The following is a 14,203-nucleotide window of genomic DNA, read 5'->3' as shown; positions in this document are numbered from 1 at the left end:
CATAATAACTAACATTTTACAGTAAGATAGCCAGCATTAAAAAAAAATACTTTTAAATTTCCTTAGATTAAGAGAAGCTAGAAATTTCAAAACCCAAAACTCATTAAGATTTGAACTTAACGCCACACAGTAGGGTTGATCGTAAAAAAAAAATAGTTGTACCAACATAGATTTTTGTGGGACACCTCTATGCAAATATATAAACCCAGGGTCCTGGTCCGCAACTGTAAAAAACTGACCAAGATTATCAAGAAAAGAAAATATATTTTGCTTGATAGAGTGTCAAACTTATACATATTCTTCAATCAACTTAATAGCCAACTAATCACTGCTCAAGGAATCAAAAGCTTTATAAAACTCTAGAAAAATTAGTACACACACCGATTCCCTATCAAGCCGGGAGCGTATGTATTTAACGATAAAGAGCATCAATGTTGTTGTGTTATACCCTTTACGAAATCCGGACAGAAACTAAAATTAATCTATTGACACTCCTCCAACAAATCAATAAATTTCAATAATATTCTGTTGTTGTTGTTTATTTTTTGCATGATTTTAATTTTCTGTTGATTAAAATACATAAAACAATACTTTGCGGAAATTGATAACGGAACATGACACAAATACATCAACAATCATCACACACACACTCACACGCTCATATACAAACACAAAGGCAGGCAGGAAAACAGGCGAACAGTTAAACAAGTAGGCAGCCAGCCAGGTTGGCAGGAAAACAAATATAAATAAATAAACAAACTCTTACACTGACAAATTCGCTCTTTTCTCTTTCACACAAAACAAACACTCGTGTAAGAAGAAAACAAAAACAAAAAAATAAATATACTCAAATACATGCAAACCTACTTTTTCACTCAAACAAACCAACAAACAATACATTTATATTCAATCATTTTTGATTTTGAAGCCGTATCATACTGCAGCAAAATAACAATACAAAAAAATACACACTCCTACCCACAAATAGATCTGTACCTCAATTTTTTTTTTGTATACATATGAGTACCAGTACTAAGCATTTGTTTTATTTTTTTTACATTACATACAACACACATTCAAATATAAATATACACATTCATATGTATTTCGTTTACTAGTGCTGACAATACAAATGGATTTGCAATGATTTATTATCGTATTAAATTGAATTCAAACAGGAACCAAAAAAATAAAAAAAACACATTGCTAAAAAAATAAATAAAAATTGAAATAAAAAAAAAAAACATTAAAAGGAAACCTCTATCAAACAAATGCAAAAAAAAAAAGAAAAAAGAAATCAACAACAATATGATTTAAATCAAATATAAACTAAGAGGAAAAAACTTGTATATAGAAAATTATAAAATAATAAACAAAATACATAACAAGTTGGAAAAATAACTACAAATAAACTTGATATATGAGCAAGAGCAGTAAAAGAAATTGGAAAAAAACTTGAAAATAAATCAAAAAATAAAATACTATTGTACAAGGTAGGAAGGAAACGGAAATCAAAGTTATATATAAAAGTGAAAAGAAAAACAGAGGCGTACATATATAGGGTTTTGTTACAATTTTAAATAAAAATACTACAAAAATATAACTAAATATTTAAAAAACTAGTAGGTATAAGAAATTTTTTAGTGGCCTCATGTTTAAGAGGAATATAGTTTGAATTTGAGTATTTGGAAAAGAGACATCAAACTTAAAAATAAAAGCGGTCAAAGCAGAGGCGTTTGAAGGGTTTTGCTACAATTTTAAATAAAAATTTAAATTAAGAATTTTAACCCATTTTCGGCTGGTGGTCGAATTTTCGACCATCAACTTTGTAACTGAATATCTAAGAAGCTGACCATATTTTTTTAAATATGTTTTAACAGAAATGAAGTTTTATATTTTTTTAACATCTTTGATATATTTATTTTTTGTCTTTAAGTAAAACCAGAATTTTTTCTTGATTCTTGATTTAGTCACTTTTCTAAAATGTTAAAAAAATTAAAAAAATAAAAAAGTAATTTATTTTTATTACTTTTCCGTGAAGACAAAATACAATATTATCAGAAAAGAAAGAAATCATATTCAAAATGATAAAACTCTTATTTTTGAGAGGCCGTAATTTTTGTTGGTCGAAAATTCGACCAATGGCCGAAACCCATCATATAGCGTCATGCATATTAATTTAATTATTTTATTTTCTTATTATATTAAAATGCTTCAAAATCATAACATATGTTTTATTTTTACCCTTGGGTAATTTTTGTGTGATAAATGCATATCATTTTGTTTTGTGGGACCTAAATCTCCCTTTGATTTTTATGCACTACATTTGGATAATTCCATTATTGCGGAAATGGTTGCTTTTACAAATGTCTATGTGCGTGAAAATAATGCTACTGCTCACCTTACACCAACAGAATTGCGTCGGTTCATTGGAATTTTATATTTGTCTGGTTATCATACTTTACCACATATCGATCAATTTTGGTCTTCTCAATTCGACATGGCATTATCAATGTTGAAACATGTATTTGCATCTTGCCGATAATACTAATTTGGATATATCAGATCGTTTTGTTGCACTCATGTAAGATGTTTATAAAATAAAAGCCAATTCGATTCGGCTTTAAGTCGTGGTGCTTATGTTCAGAAAAGGGCTACTTATTTTATAGTATTTTATACAGTGGTTCAGCCACATCTTATAGTAAGAGCATATGTCCTGGTGCCCAAAAAGTTTTAAATATGCTTGCTAACGTACCTGATCCGGAGTTTCATACTGTTTCCTTTGACAATTTTTTGTTCTTCTTATCAGCTTATGTGTCTTTTTGAGCGAAAATTTTATGCAACTGGAACTATACGTGAAAGGTAGCGAGGAGAATTTGTTTCTTTAGTTGATAGTCAACAGTAATGTTATAACAATAACTCCAGAGTTGAACCACTAGTCAATGCAAAAGGATATTGACGCAAGTAGAAGAAAACCATAACAATTCCATAGCCGAAAGTAATAAAAGAATAGAAAAACTTCAAAACAACAAACCATTATCGCAAATTGATTTTCATTCTGAAGTCACAAGTAAACTATTGACATACGAAAAGGATAATGAGTCTGAAAATGAGAACTTGGAATATCCCACGAACATTCCTCGAATCAATGAGAAAGTACATGCCGTATCAAAAAGCGCGTAGAATAACATAGTCGGTGTAAGCTATGCAAGAAGCACACTTTATTTATATGTAAGAAGTGCAATATTTATCTACACATCAAATGTTTTGATGAATACCATGCATTTTTTTTAAATGTCACGTATTCAGAAATAATAATTATTTTAAATAAAACCGCATTACTTTAATATTTTCCTTCAAACTAAAGATTTTCTTTTATTAATTGCAAATATTTATATTTCTTAAATTATAACGTTTTCGGCCAATGGTCGATTTTTCGACCAAGCCATACTAGGGAAATGGCAACCCTGAGGCAAAAAATTTTATTTTTTTTTTCTTAATTGGAGCTTTTAAACCATGCCCTTAAAGGAATTTAATAAGCTCCGTCGGATACTGGTAGTGGCCAATAATGGGTTAAATTGAAATTGAAAAATTACATACGAGCAATTCCACGAGAAGAAACAAACAAACGACTGAAGAAACAAAAAACCTTAAAACTTAATTTCTGGATGATCTGAATATGAGAAAACCAACCAACATTTCAAGGGCGAAAATAATAGTTTAAATTGACGATAATTTTTTAATTTAATTAGTATGTTTTAGGCTAAGATGTAGTATGAACTGAATTTAACTCTGATGATTTTTTTTGCTATTATCACCTTGTTGTTTGAAACCGAATATATGTATATTTTGTTATTTATTTTTTAGTTTTTGAATACATATGTATATGTGCAGAATATATATTCTTTTACTATAAAAGAAAAATCTGTCTCGTACACCATGTCAGGTACGTTATTAAATTTTATTTATTATAAAATCATCCAAAGATTGTTTTGTAAAGGAAACATATGTGGTTTAGTGTAAGAAATTAAAAGAAAAGCTAACGCCTCTCAGGATTCACAAATTTTAGCATATTTTTACATGTATCTCAAAATTACTTCCGTTTTATGTCACGTGCGATATAACCTTATTTCGCTTAATATTTTGGAAAACAATGTTCCGTAAGCATTTATTATTTTTTTAAATATAGTACCCTCTAAATGGAACATAAAGACCAAATTATTTTTCAGATACTCTTATTATTGCAAAATCTACTTCACTTCATAGGCGTACAAATGTCACGTACGATGACATGGGATTTCAAATTGGAAATTGAAAATTTCAATTTTAAATTCAGAAAATTCCAAATGATATTCAGAATTTCAAATTGAAATTGAGAAAAATTTAATTTTAAATTGAGAAAATTACCAAATTATATTTAAAAATATTATTTTTTAAACAAAATAATTTTTTTTTTCTAATTTTTTTTTTAATTTTTTTTTAAATTTTTTTTTAATTTTAAAAAAAAAAATTTTGCGAAAAAGAATTTGTTTTTAAAAAAAAATGTTTCATGAAATAAAAATTCGGGTTAAAAAATATTTTTTCCGATTTTCTCGATTTTAAATATCATGTATTTTAGTTATATGGGGGCTACGTAAAGTTGATTTCAACAGACAGACAGACGAACATGGCTTAATCGACTCCGCTATCTATAGGGATCGGGAATAAATATACTTTATAGGGTCGGAAAATTATACCCTTCACGAAGTTGAAGGGTATAAAAAAGCATTCTTATCTTATCCAGTTATTACATTTCTGTAATATTAGTATTTTCAGTATTTCTGATTTGCATTTTAAATTTTCACTATCAATTTTTCATATACTGGAATAAAATCATAAGTTTTTCAATACTGCAGTATACTGTAGTAAATTCGAATAAATATAGGATTACTTGAAGTATGAGTAATATATAATTATGAAATATTAAGTATACGCTCACATGTTTAAGTAAATGAAATTTAAATCCAAATAAAAGTGGGTATAATGGGCGTATGATTAATAATTAATTATTAAATATTAAGTATACGTACAGCTTTATTTTGTTTAATTGGACAATTTTCAACAGTACAAATTTTAAAGTAAATTTTAGCTAAATTCAACTTTTTTTTAAAATAGAACATTTGATTTGTGAAAAAAGCTATCAAATCTTTTTCCAACATTCAAATAATTGAAAATAGTTTTCAATGAATATAAATATTGAAGAGAAATATCACAAAATTAAAAAAATTTACAGGAAATTTCAAACAAATTTATTTAAAATAATTAAATTTTGGTACGAAATTTTAAATCTTTATGGATTTTAAATCGACTTTTCTTTAATTTTCTCAACTTAAAATTATCAAAATTTTCATTTACCTAAAAACTTTAATCTGCCTTTTGCTGTTTTGTGTACAACAGCTTATTGCTTTTATGCTTTTGTCCTCAAGGAATATTTATGGGATCCTGATCTTTAACACTTCATACATCTACTTTTTTTTGTTGTTCAATACATTCGATAACAACACTTTACTTTAACGTTTTAACAATTTTTTACCATTAACCTTATTTCTCCACTACAGCATTTTGTCTATAGTCAAGTAAAAAAAACCCTGATTTCCAGCGAAAATAATACAAATAAAAGAAATAAATGTTAAATAAAATTTACAAAAAAAAAGAAAAACACCAAATAAAATAAACTACAAATGACAAAAACAATGAAAATGCCAAGTGTCAACTTTACAATGCCAACAAAAATGTGCCAAAACAAAAAAAAAAAAGTTAAAAACAAAAAACTACTAGCACTGCAACAACAACAAAAACATTAACATTGTACATGCAACATATTCATTCTGTGTTGGTTTTAATATCTGTTTATATGCATAAAAGTCTTTAATTCCAAAAATTGTTGGTTATTTTTTTTTACTTTATTCCTTGTTTTTTTGTTCAAGTGTTTGTTTTTCAATGGTATTCTTTAAAGCATAAATGTTTTTGTGTTGCATTGTATTTTTGTCACATACATATTTACAACTACATTTACTTCCATGCTCACATACAAACTTACATATGTATGTTTGTGTATAGTTATACCTAGATGTATGCTACAATATAGAGGGTCTATGAATGCCAGTGTGCATGTAAATTTTGTTAAGTCTGCCTGTATGTATGTGTGTCGCTATGTGTATGTGTTGATAATATTATTTTAATTTCACGCCAGACACGTTTTAATATAAATATTGCATAAAAACAATAATAACAAAAACAACAGCGACAAAAACTTGAAAAAAAAAACTCAACAATATAAAATACAATATAAAAACCACACATACATAAAAAATGTATAAAAAACAAAGCTTAACACATACAAACAAGCTTACAATTTACACATATACACTTACACACACATACTTAGTAGTGTTTTGTGTTGTTGTTGTTTACCTCTTAAATAAGTTACTGTTAAAAGGGGACTAATAGAGAATATTAAATATGCTACACGATTGACTCAGATTTTTAGAAAAGAAGATCCACGATTAAAGTAAAATTTTGCTTATAGAAAGCAAGATCCGCGATTAATTTAAAATTTTGTTTATAGAAAGATCCACGTTTAAAGCTAAAATTAGTTTATAAAAAGATCCACGTTTAAACTAAAATTTTGTTTATAGAAAGATCCTCGTTTAAAGTAATATTTTTGTTTAAATAAAGCTAGATCCTTGTTTAAATTAACATATTGTTTATAAAAAGATCCACGTTTAAAGTAAAATTTTGTTTATAGAAAGAAATATCTGCGTTTAAAGCTTAATCTTGATTATAGAAAAATCCACGCTTAAAGTAAAATTTTGTTTATAAAAAGTCTCACGTTTAAAATAATAATTAATTATGATTATAGAATGATCAACGTTTAAAGTAAAATTTAGTTTATAGAAAAACCCACTTTTAAAGTTAAGTTTTGTTTATAGAAAGATTGACTTTTAAAGTAAAATTTTGTTTATAAAAAGATCCTCGTTTAAGGTAAAATTTTGTTACAAGATCCACGTTACAAGTAAAATTTTGTTTATAGAAAGATCCACGTTACAAGTAAAATTTAGTTTATAGAAAAACCCAATTTTAAAGTAAAATTTTGTTTATAGAAAGATCGACTTTTAAAGTAAAATTTAGTTTATAAAAATATCCTCGTTTAAGGTGAAATTTTGTTTATAGAAAGATCCACGTTTAAAGTAAAATTTTGTTTATAGAAAGATCAACGTTTAAAGTAAAATATCGTTTATAAAAACTTCCAAGTTTAAAGTAAACTTTAGTTTATAGAAAGATCCACGTTTCAAGTAAAATTTTGTTTATAGAAAGATCAACGTTTAAAGTTAAATTTTGTTTATAGAAAGATCCACGTTTGAAGTAAAATTTTGTTTATAGAAAGATCCACGATTAAAGTAAAATTTAGTTTATAGAAAAAAAGCTACTCGTTTAAAGTAAAATTTAGTTCAAATAAAATTCTACGTTAAAAGTAAATAACATCATGTGGTCTATATAGATCCAGAGTTATGTTAAACTTCTCTTTATAGAAATACCCACGATTAAGTTAAACTTTGGTTTATAGAAAGATCCAACTTTTATTTATAGAAACCCCCATCATAATGTTAAATTTTTTTAGTAAAGTCTTAAGCTAAACCCTTCTTTATAGAAAAACGGAGGATTAAGTTAAACCTTTCTTTATAGAAATACCCTCGATTAAGTTAAACTTTGGTTTATAGAAAGATCCAATTTTTACTTATAGAAACCCCCATGATAATGTTAAATTTTGTTAGTAAAGTCTTAAGCTAAACCTTTCTTTCTAGAAAAACGGACGATTAAGATAAACTTTTCTTTATAGAAATATCCACGATTAAGTTAAACTTTGGTTTAAAGAAATATCCAACTTTTATTTATAGAAACCCCTATGATAATGATAAATTTTGTTAGTTAAGTATTAAGTTAAACTTTTCTTTATAGAAAAACGGGCGATTAAGTTAAATTTTTCTTTATAGAAATACCCACGATTAAGTTAAACTTTGGTTTATAGAAAGATCCAATTTTTACTTATAGAAACCCCCATGATAATGTTAAATTTTGTTAGTAAAGTCTTACCTAAACCTTTCTTTCTAGAAAAACGGACGATTAAGCTAAACTTTTCTGTATAGAAATACCCACGATTAAATTAAACTTTGGTTTATGAAAGATCCAACTTTTATTTATAGAAGCCCCCATGATAAAGTTAAATTTTGTTAGTAAAGTATTAAGTCAAACTTTTCTTTATAAAAAAACGGACGGTTAAGTTAAACTTTTCTTTATAGAAAGATCCACGATTAAGTTGTATATTTAATTACTGAAAGACCCGCAATTAAGTTAGAATTTTATTAGCATAAAACTAAATTATTTTTTAATGGAAAATTCTTCAAATTCTGATATTTTAGTTTAAATTTTGTTTATAGAATGACTGACGATTTAGTTAAATTTTTTTTATAAAAAATACTTACGCTTAAGTTTAACTTTTGATTATAGAAAATCTCATGATTAAGTTAGAAGATACATACTTAAGCAGGTTCAGCATTTGCTGAGAGAAATAGCCAAGATTAAGTTAATGTTTTGCTGATGTAAAGTTTAACTATTAAGTTAAACTTTTGGTTATCAAAAACATAGTTAATTTTTTGTTTATAGAATGTCCCAATATTAGATTAAACTTCTGTTTCTAGAAAGTCCCAATAGTAGCTTAAAGTTTTGTTAATAAATAGTTCGACGATTGACTAAGTTAAAAGACACATAAGTAAGTTAGATATTAAAGCAATAGCCAAGACTAAGGTAAACTTTTTTTGATATGAAGTTTAGCTATTAAGTTAAACTTTTGGTTATCAAAAACATAGTTAATTTTTTGTTTATAGAATGTCCCAATATTAGATCAAACTTCTGTTTCTAGAAAGTCCCAATAGTAGCTTAAACTTTTGTTAATAAATAGTTCGACGATTGACTAAGTTAAAAGACACATAAGTAAGTTAGATATTATAGAAATAGCCAAGACTAAGTTAAACTTTTTTTGATATGAAGTTTAGCTATTTAGTTAAACTTTTGTTGATCGAAATGCTGGCAGTTAAGTTCAACATTTGTCTACAGCCAGACCTAAATCTTGGTTAATTTTTTGTTTTTAGAAAGATCAAAGATTAAGGTAAACATTTGTTTATAGAAAGTCCCAAGATTAAGTTAAACTTCTTTTTCTAGAAAGACCCAATATTAGGGTTATAATTTTGTTATTAAACAGATCAACGATTGACTAAGTTAAAAGACACATAAATAAACTAAACATTTGCTTAAAAAAATAGCCAAGATGAAGATAAACTTTTGTTGATATGAAGTTTAACTATTAAGTTAAACTTTTGTTGATCAAAATACTGGCAGCTAAGTCGGACTTTTATTTACAGCTAGACCTAAAACTTAGTTAATTTTTTGTTCCTAGAAAGACCAAAGGTTATGTTAAACTTTTGTTTATAGAGTGTTCCAAGATAAGGTTAAACTTGTGTTTCTAGAATGTGCCAATATTAGGTTATACTTTTGTTTATAAACAGATCAACGATTAAGTTAAACTTTTCATTATTAAGCCAGGCTAGCTCTAATTATTTAAGATTATTCAATAAACTTCTTTGCGACAGTTCATTGTCCACCAAATCTTCAATCCTTCCAGCCTTAATTGCTGTACCCTACAACAATACAATACAACTATAAACAAAACCAAAAAAGGACTCCCACGCCAAAAAAAACAAGGGTGTATTAACAACACTGTGAAAGGATTTAATTGAAATGTGTAAATAAGCTTTGGCAACTTTTGTTATTGTTGCTCTTTTATTTGTTTGCATAAATATTTTATTTTTTTGTGGGGCTTTTAGTTATATTTATTATAAATACAGCACACAACAATATTCAAACAAATAATGGTCTTAAATTGAAAGTTTTTATTTAAATATTTATGTTTATAAAATAAATTTTATAAACAATTTATTCCTATAACTTGTTTAAACAAAATTATTAAAATTTTATATATTTTTTTTATTTTTTTCATTCTAGGTGATAAAACTCCTCCTGGTTTCCCTGTGATAACCCAGGGTCCTAGTACGCGTGTCATTGAAGTTGGTCACACGGCCACCATGCAGTGTAAAGCTATTGGTAATCCCACACCAAATATATATTGGATTAAGAATCAGACAAGAGTTGACATGAGTAATCCACGGTATTCGATAAAAGATGGTAAGTGAGAGAAAAAGAAAAAAATATTTTTTTGTAAAAAAATTCTTTAATATTAAGGAAGAATTAAGTGAAAGGGAGGAAAATATGAAATGTGTGAAACAAAATTAAAAAGTAAATTAAAATGTTCTTTGATGTAAAATATTGGTGAATATTTGCCATTTTCTATGTAAAATAAATTTACATTGCATTGTTTACAAAAATACCAGTGATCCTTTGGTAATTAACCGTTATTAAAATATTGGTGCATACTTTTAGGTGCCTGTTGTTTATTGTTTGCTTTGGCTACTGTTGATTAAACATTATTAAAATATTGGTGCATACTTTTAGGACCTTAGTATGCTCTATAAAAAAGCTTGCTTTTGTGATGTAATAATTCACTAATTTCTTCATTTCTTTTAATTTTAAATAAATATTACTTGTTTATTTTGTTCTCAATCATAATTCAAAACAAAATCCCAAATTACTGTTACTTAACTGTTTAAAACAATCTCAGTCTATTTCTCCCCCCTTTTTTTTATAATCTATTACAATATTTGTCAAATAAACTTTTTAGTGTTTAACAATCTATCAGAAAAATGCAAAAAAAAACAAGCCAACTACAAGACCCCTTAATTTCACAAATTTTACAACGAAAACAAACAAATAACAACATGATTACAAAGTTTTTTTTTCTGTTCTTCCTTGCAAGTCCTTTGCCTTGCTTACACATTCCTTAAAAACCACCATTCACCAGCATTATCAGCATCTCTATTTTGCTAAATATTCCCCAAAAAAAAATTGTTTGTCCATAAAATAAGATGATTAAAGACTCTCCAAAGACTTTTATATATGTACTTATGTATTATGTTTTGTTAAAGACGGCAACAAAAAGTTTGCAACATGCTGGGGCAAAAGAGAGACAAAAGAGACACATCAATAACATTGTCTAAGAAAATTTTATGCAAAACATTAAAAATATGAAAAACTTGTGGAAAAATAAAAACTATATTTTGTTTAAGTGACCAACTAGAGTGTTAGAGAGGGAGAGATGGACACAATGAAATGCAGATTATTTAAGTGACATTGTTAAAATAGAACAACAAAGTATTTGGGAAAAAGGTCAAAAGGTATTTGATGCAAAAGTAGTTAAAAACAATGGAATAAAAAATCAAGAAAAATTGCAGGACAAAGTTTGTTTATGCAAAAGTTTGCAAGGAGTTTTATTGTCGTGGCAAAAAATGCACGGAAATTAAATCTGTATGAAGTTTTTGGTTATTTTTGCAAGATTTTTGAATTTTTTAGTTAAGAGGAAGTATGAGAGCGTCAAAGATTTCTAATGAACCCAAAGTGTACCTGTGAAATTGGCACAATATACAACAAAAGATTTTATTACTTATACAAAGACACATTACTAAGTTAAACTTTAGTTCAAATAAGATCAGCGATTAAGTTAAACTTTTATTTATAAGTGATCTGAAAAACCCACGACTAAGTTCAGCTTTGGTTTATAGAAGATCAGAAAAACCCAGAATTAAGTAAACTTTTGTTAATAAGAGGTCAAAAGAACACACGATTCACTTAAACTTTTGTTTTTTAAAGGTCAAAATAACCCACGTTTAAGATAAACTGTTGTTTATAAAAGATCGGAAAACCCACGATTAAGTTAAACTTTTGTTTATAAGAGATCAAAAAAACTCACGATTAAGTTAAAATTTTGTTTATAAAAGATCATAAAAACCCACGATTAAGTTAAACTTTTGTTTATAAAAGATCAGAAAAATCCACGATTATGTTAAAATTTTGTTTATAAAACATCACAAAAACCCACGATTGAGTTAAACTTTTGTTTAAAAATGTTCAGAAAAATCCACGATTAAGTAAAATTTTTGTTTATAACAGATCAGAAAAACCCATGATTAAGTTAAACTTTTGTTTATAAAAGATCAGAAAATCTCACGATTAAGTTAAACTTTTGTTTATAAAAGATCGGAAAAATCCACGATTAAGTTAAACTTAACTAGAGTGTCAGATCAGAAAAACCCAAGATTAAGTTAAACTTTTGTTTATAAAAGATCAGAAAAGCACACAGTCAAGATAAACTTTTGTTTATTGAATAATCCAAAATAAACTGAACTGTTAATTATAAAAGGCCCACAATTAAGTTCGAACTTTGTTTTTTGAAAGAGCCAAGATTAAGTTAAGCTTTAGTTTATAGAATTATCCACAATTATGTTCAAATTTTGTTTATAAAAAGGGTCAGAATTAAGTAAATTTTTGATTGTGGAAAACCTACAATTAAATTTTGTTTATATAAGGGGCCAAGATTAAGTTCAACTTGTGTTAATAAAAGGAGTCATGACTAAGTTAGTCTTTTGTTTATAATAAAGAAACAATTAAGTTAAACTTTTGTTAAAAGAAAGGCCGACGCTTAGGTTACACGTTGGCTTTTTGAAAGACCATCGATTAAGTTAAACATTTTCTTTTAAAATGAACCAAGATTATGTTAAACTCTTTAAAAAAAGAGTGACAATAAAGTTAACTTTTCAATTAAATAAAATCCCAATATTAAGTTTAGTTTTAATTTAGAAAAATATCCAAGTTTGAGCTTAATTTTTGTTTATAGAAAAACCCAAGATTAAGTTAATATTTTGCTTTTAGAAAGAATCAGGTTTCAATTAAACTTTTGTTTATGGAAAGATCCACAACTAATTTGAACTGTAGTTTGGAAAAAGACACACGACTATGTTAAACTAATGTTTATAGATAGACCCAGGATTTAATTAAACTTTTGTTTAGGGAAAGTCTCACAATTAAGTTAAAATTTTGTTTAGAGAAAGATCCACAACTAAGTTGACCTATAGTTTATAGAAAGACCCACGACTATGTTAAACTTCTGTTTATAGTTAAACGCAGGATTCAATTAAACTTTTGTTTAAGGAAATTCTTACGATTAAGTTCAACTTTTTTATAGAAAGACCAAAGATTAGTTAGACGTTTATTTAAAATAAACCATGGATTATGAAAAACTTTAGATTTTAGAAAAACCCACGATTAAGTTAAACTTTTGTTTATGGAAAGACTTAATTACAATTAAGTTGAACTTCAAAATATTACGATTAAGTTGCACTTTAGATTATAGAAAGACCCGAAGTTAAGATAAAGAATTTGTTGCTGCAAAGTTCCACATATCTCTGAAATCTTTTATAGTTGACACTACCATTCTTGTCTCTTTAAAGTTACATTTATAGTTGATCAAGTACAATTGTAGGCACTTGGTTAGGTTGTTTTCTTGGGCTACAAAATCGAATTCGTTGTTTCTGATCCGCCTACCCAACCGGTAGGCACTTTTTACAATTTAAGTAAATTTAAATTTTAAATCCTTCATGTTACATTCTCATCTTATAACTGAATTAATTTATTTTTTTTCTTAGACCATCTTGAAGTGTTACAATTTTCTAGGAAATCTCTTCCTTAACACTTGTTTCATTATTGCCTTTTTAAGCTACAGCCCTTAAAGAAACTCAATACTGAATTCTTGTGTAGTAAACTACCAGTATATAAGATTTGAAAATTCTTAGCATATTTTTGGGCTTCTTTGCTTTACTTTATATATGTATATAGCCATAAATATATTTCTTATAATCCCACATTTAGCTTGTGATGAGTTTGTTAATAAACCTTTTTTTTTTGCTGCTCGACATTTTGTTGGTTTCATTTTAATGTAATGAAACCTTTTGAGCATTAAAATCTGTAAATGAAACAAATGTTGCTAATTTTCATTTGTTGCTAAACATATTTTCCTCGCCTGCCTGGCTGGCTGGTTGCCTATGCCACGATACAGTCATTATGGAATTTTCTATACGTGCTAAGATGCTTACAATTAATATGCAGGCCAGGTAATGTCTTAAACGAGTCGTGAAAATATTTTCTTTATTTTTTGTTTGCT

At 26.9% G+C, this 14,203-nt stretch overlaps 1 protein-coding gene across 1 annotated transcript in view; it reads left to right on the top strand.

Annotated features, from left to right (window-relative positions):
* Lar (tyrosine-protein phosphatase Lar) overlaps positions 1-14,203 on the top strand; it is a 739,256-nt gene that overhangs the window by 549,217 nt on the left and 175,836 nt on the right. The window contains exon 9 of the mRNA XM_065500666.1: positions 10,099-10,278. Within this exon, the coding sequence (XP_065356738.1) occupies positions 10,099-10,278 (180 nt within the window). The remainder of the gene's footprint in view (positions 1-10,098; positions 10,279-14,203) is intronic.

Source organism: Calliphora vicina, chromosome 2 (assembly GCF_958450345.1).
Source record: "Calliphora vicina chromosome 2, idCalVici1.1, whole genome shotgun sequence".
In the NCBI taxonomy this organism is placed as follows: Eukaryota; Metazoa; Arthropoda; class Insecta; order Diptera; family Calliphoridae; genus Calliphora; species Calliphora vicina.
The sequence above is the reverse complement of the archived record's forward strand: the minus strand, read 5'-3'. Positions and strand labels throughout refer to the sequence as shown.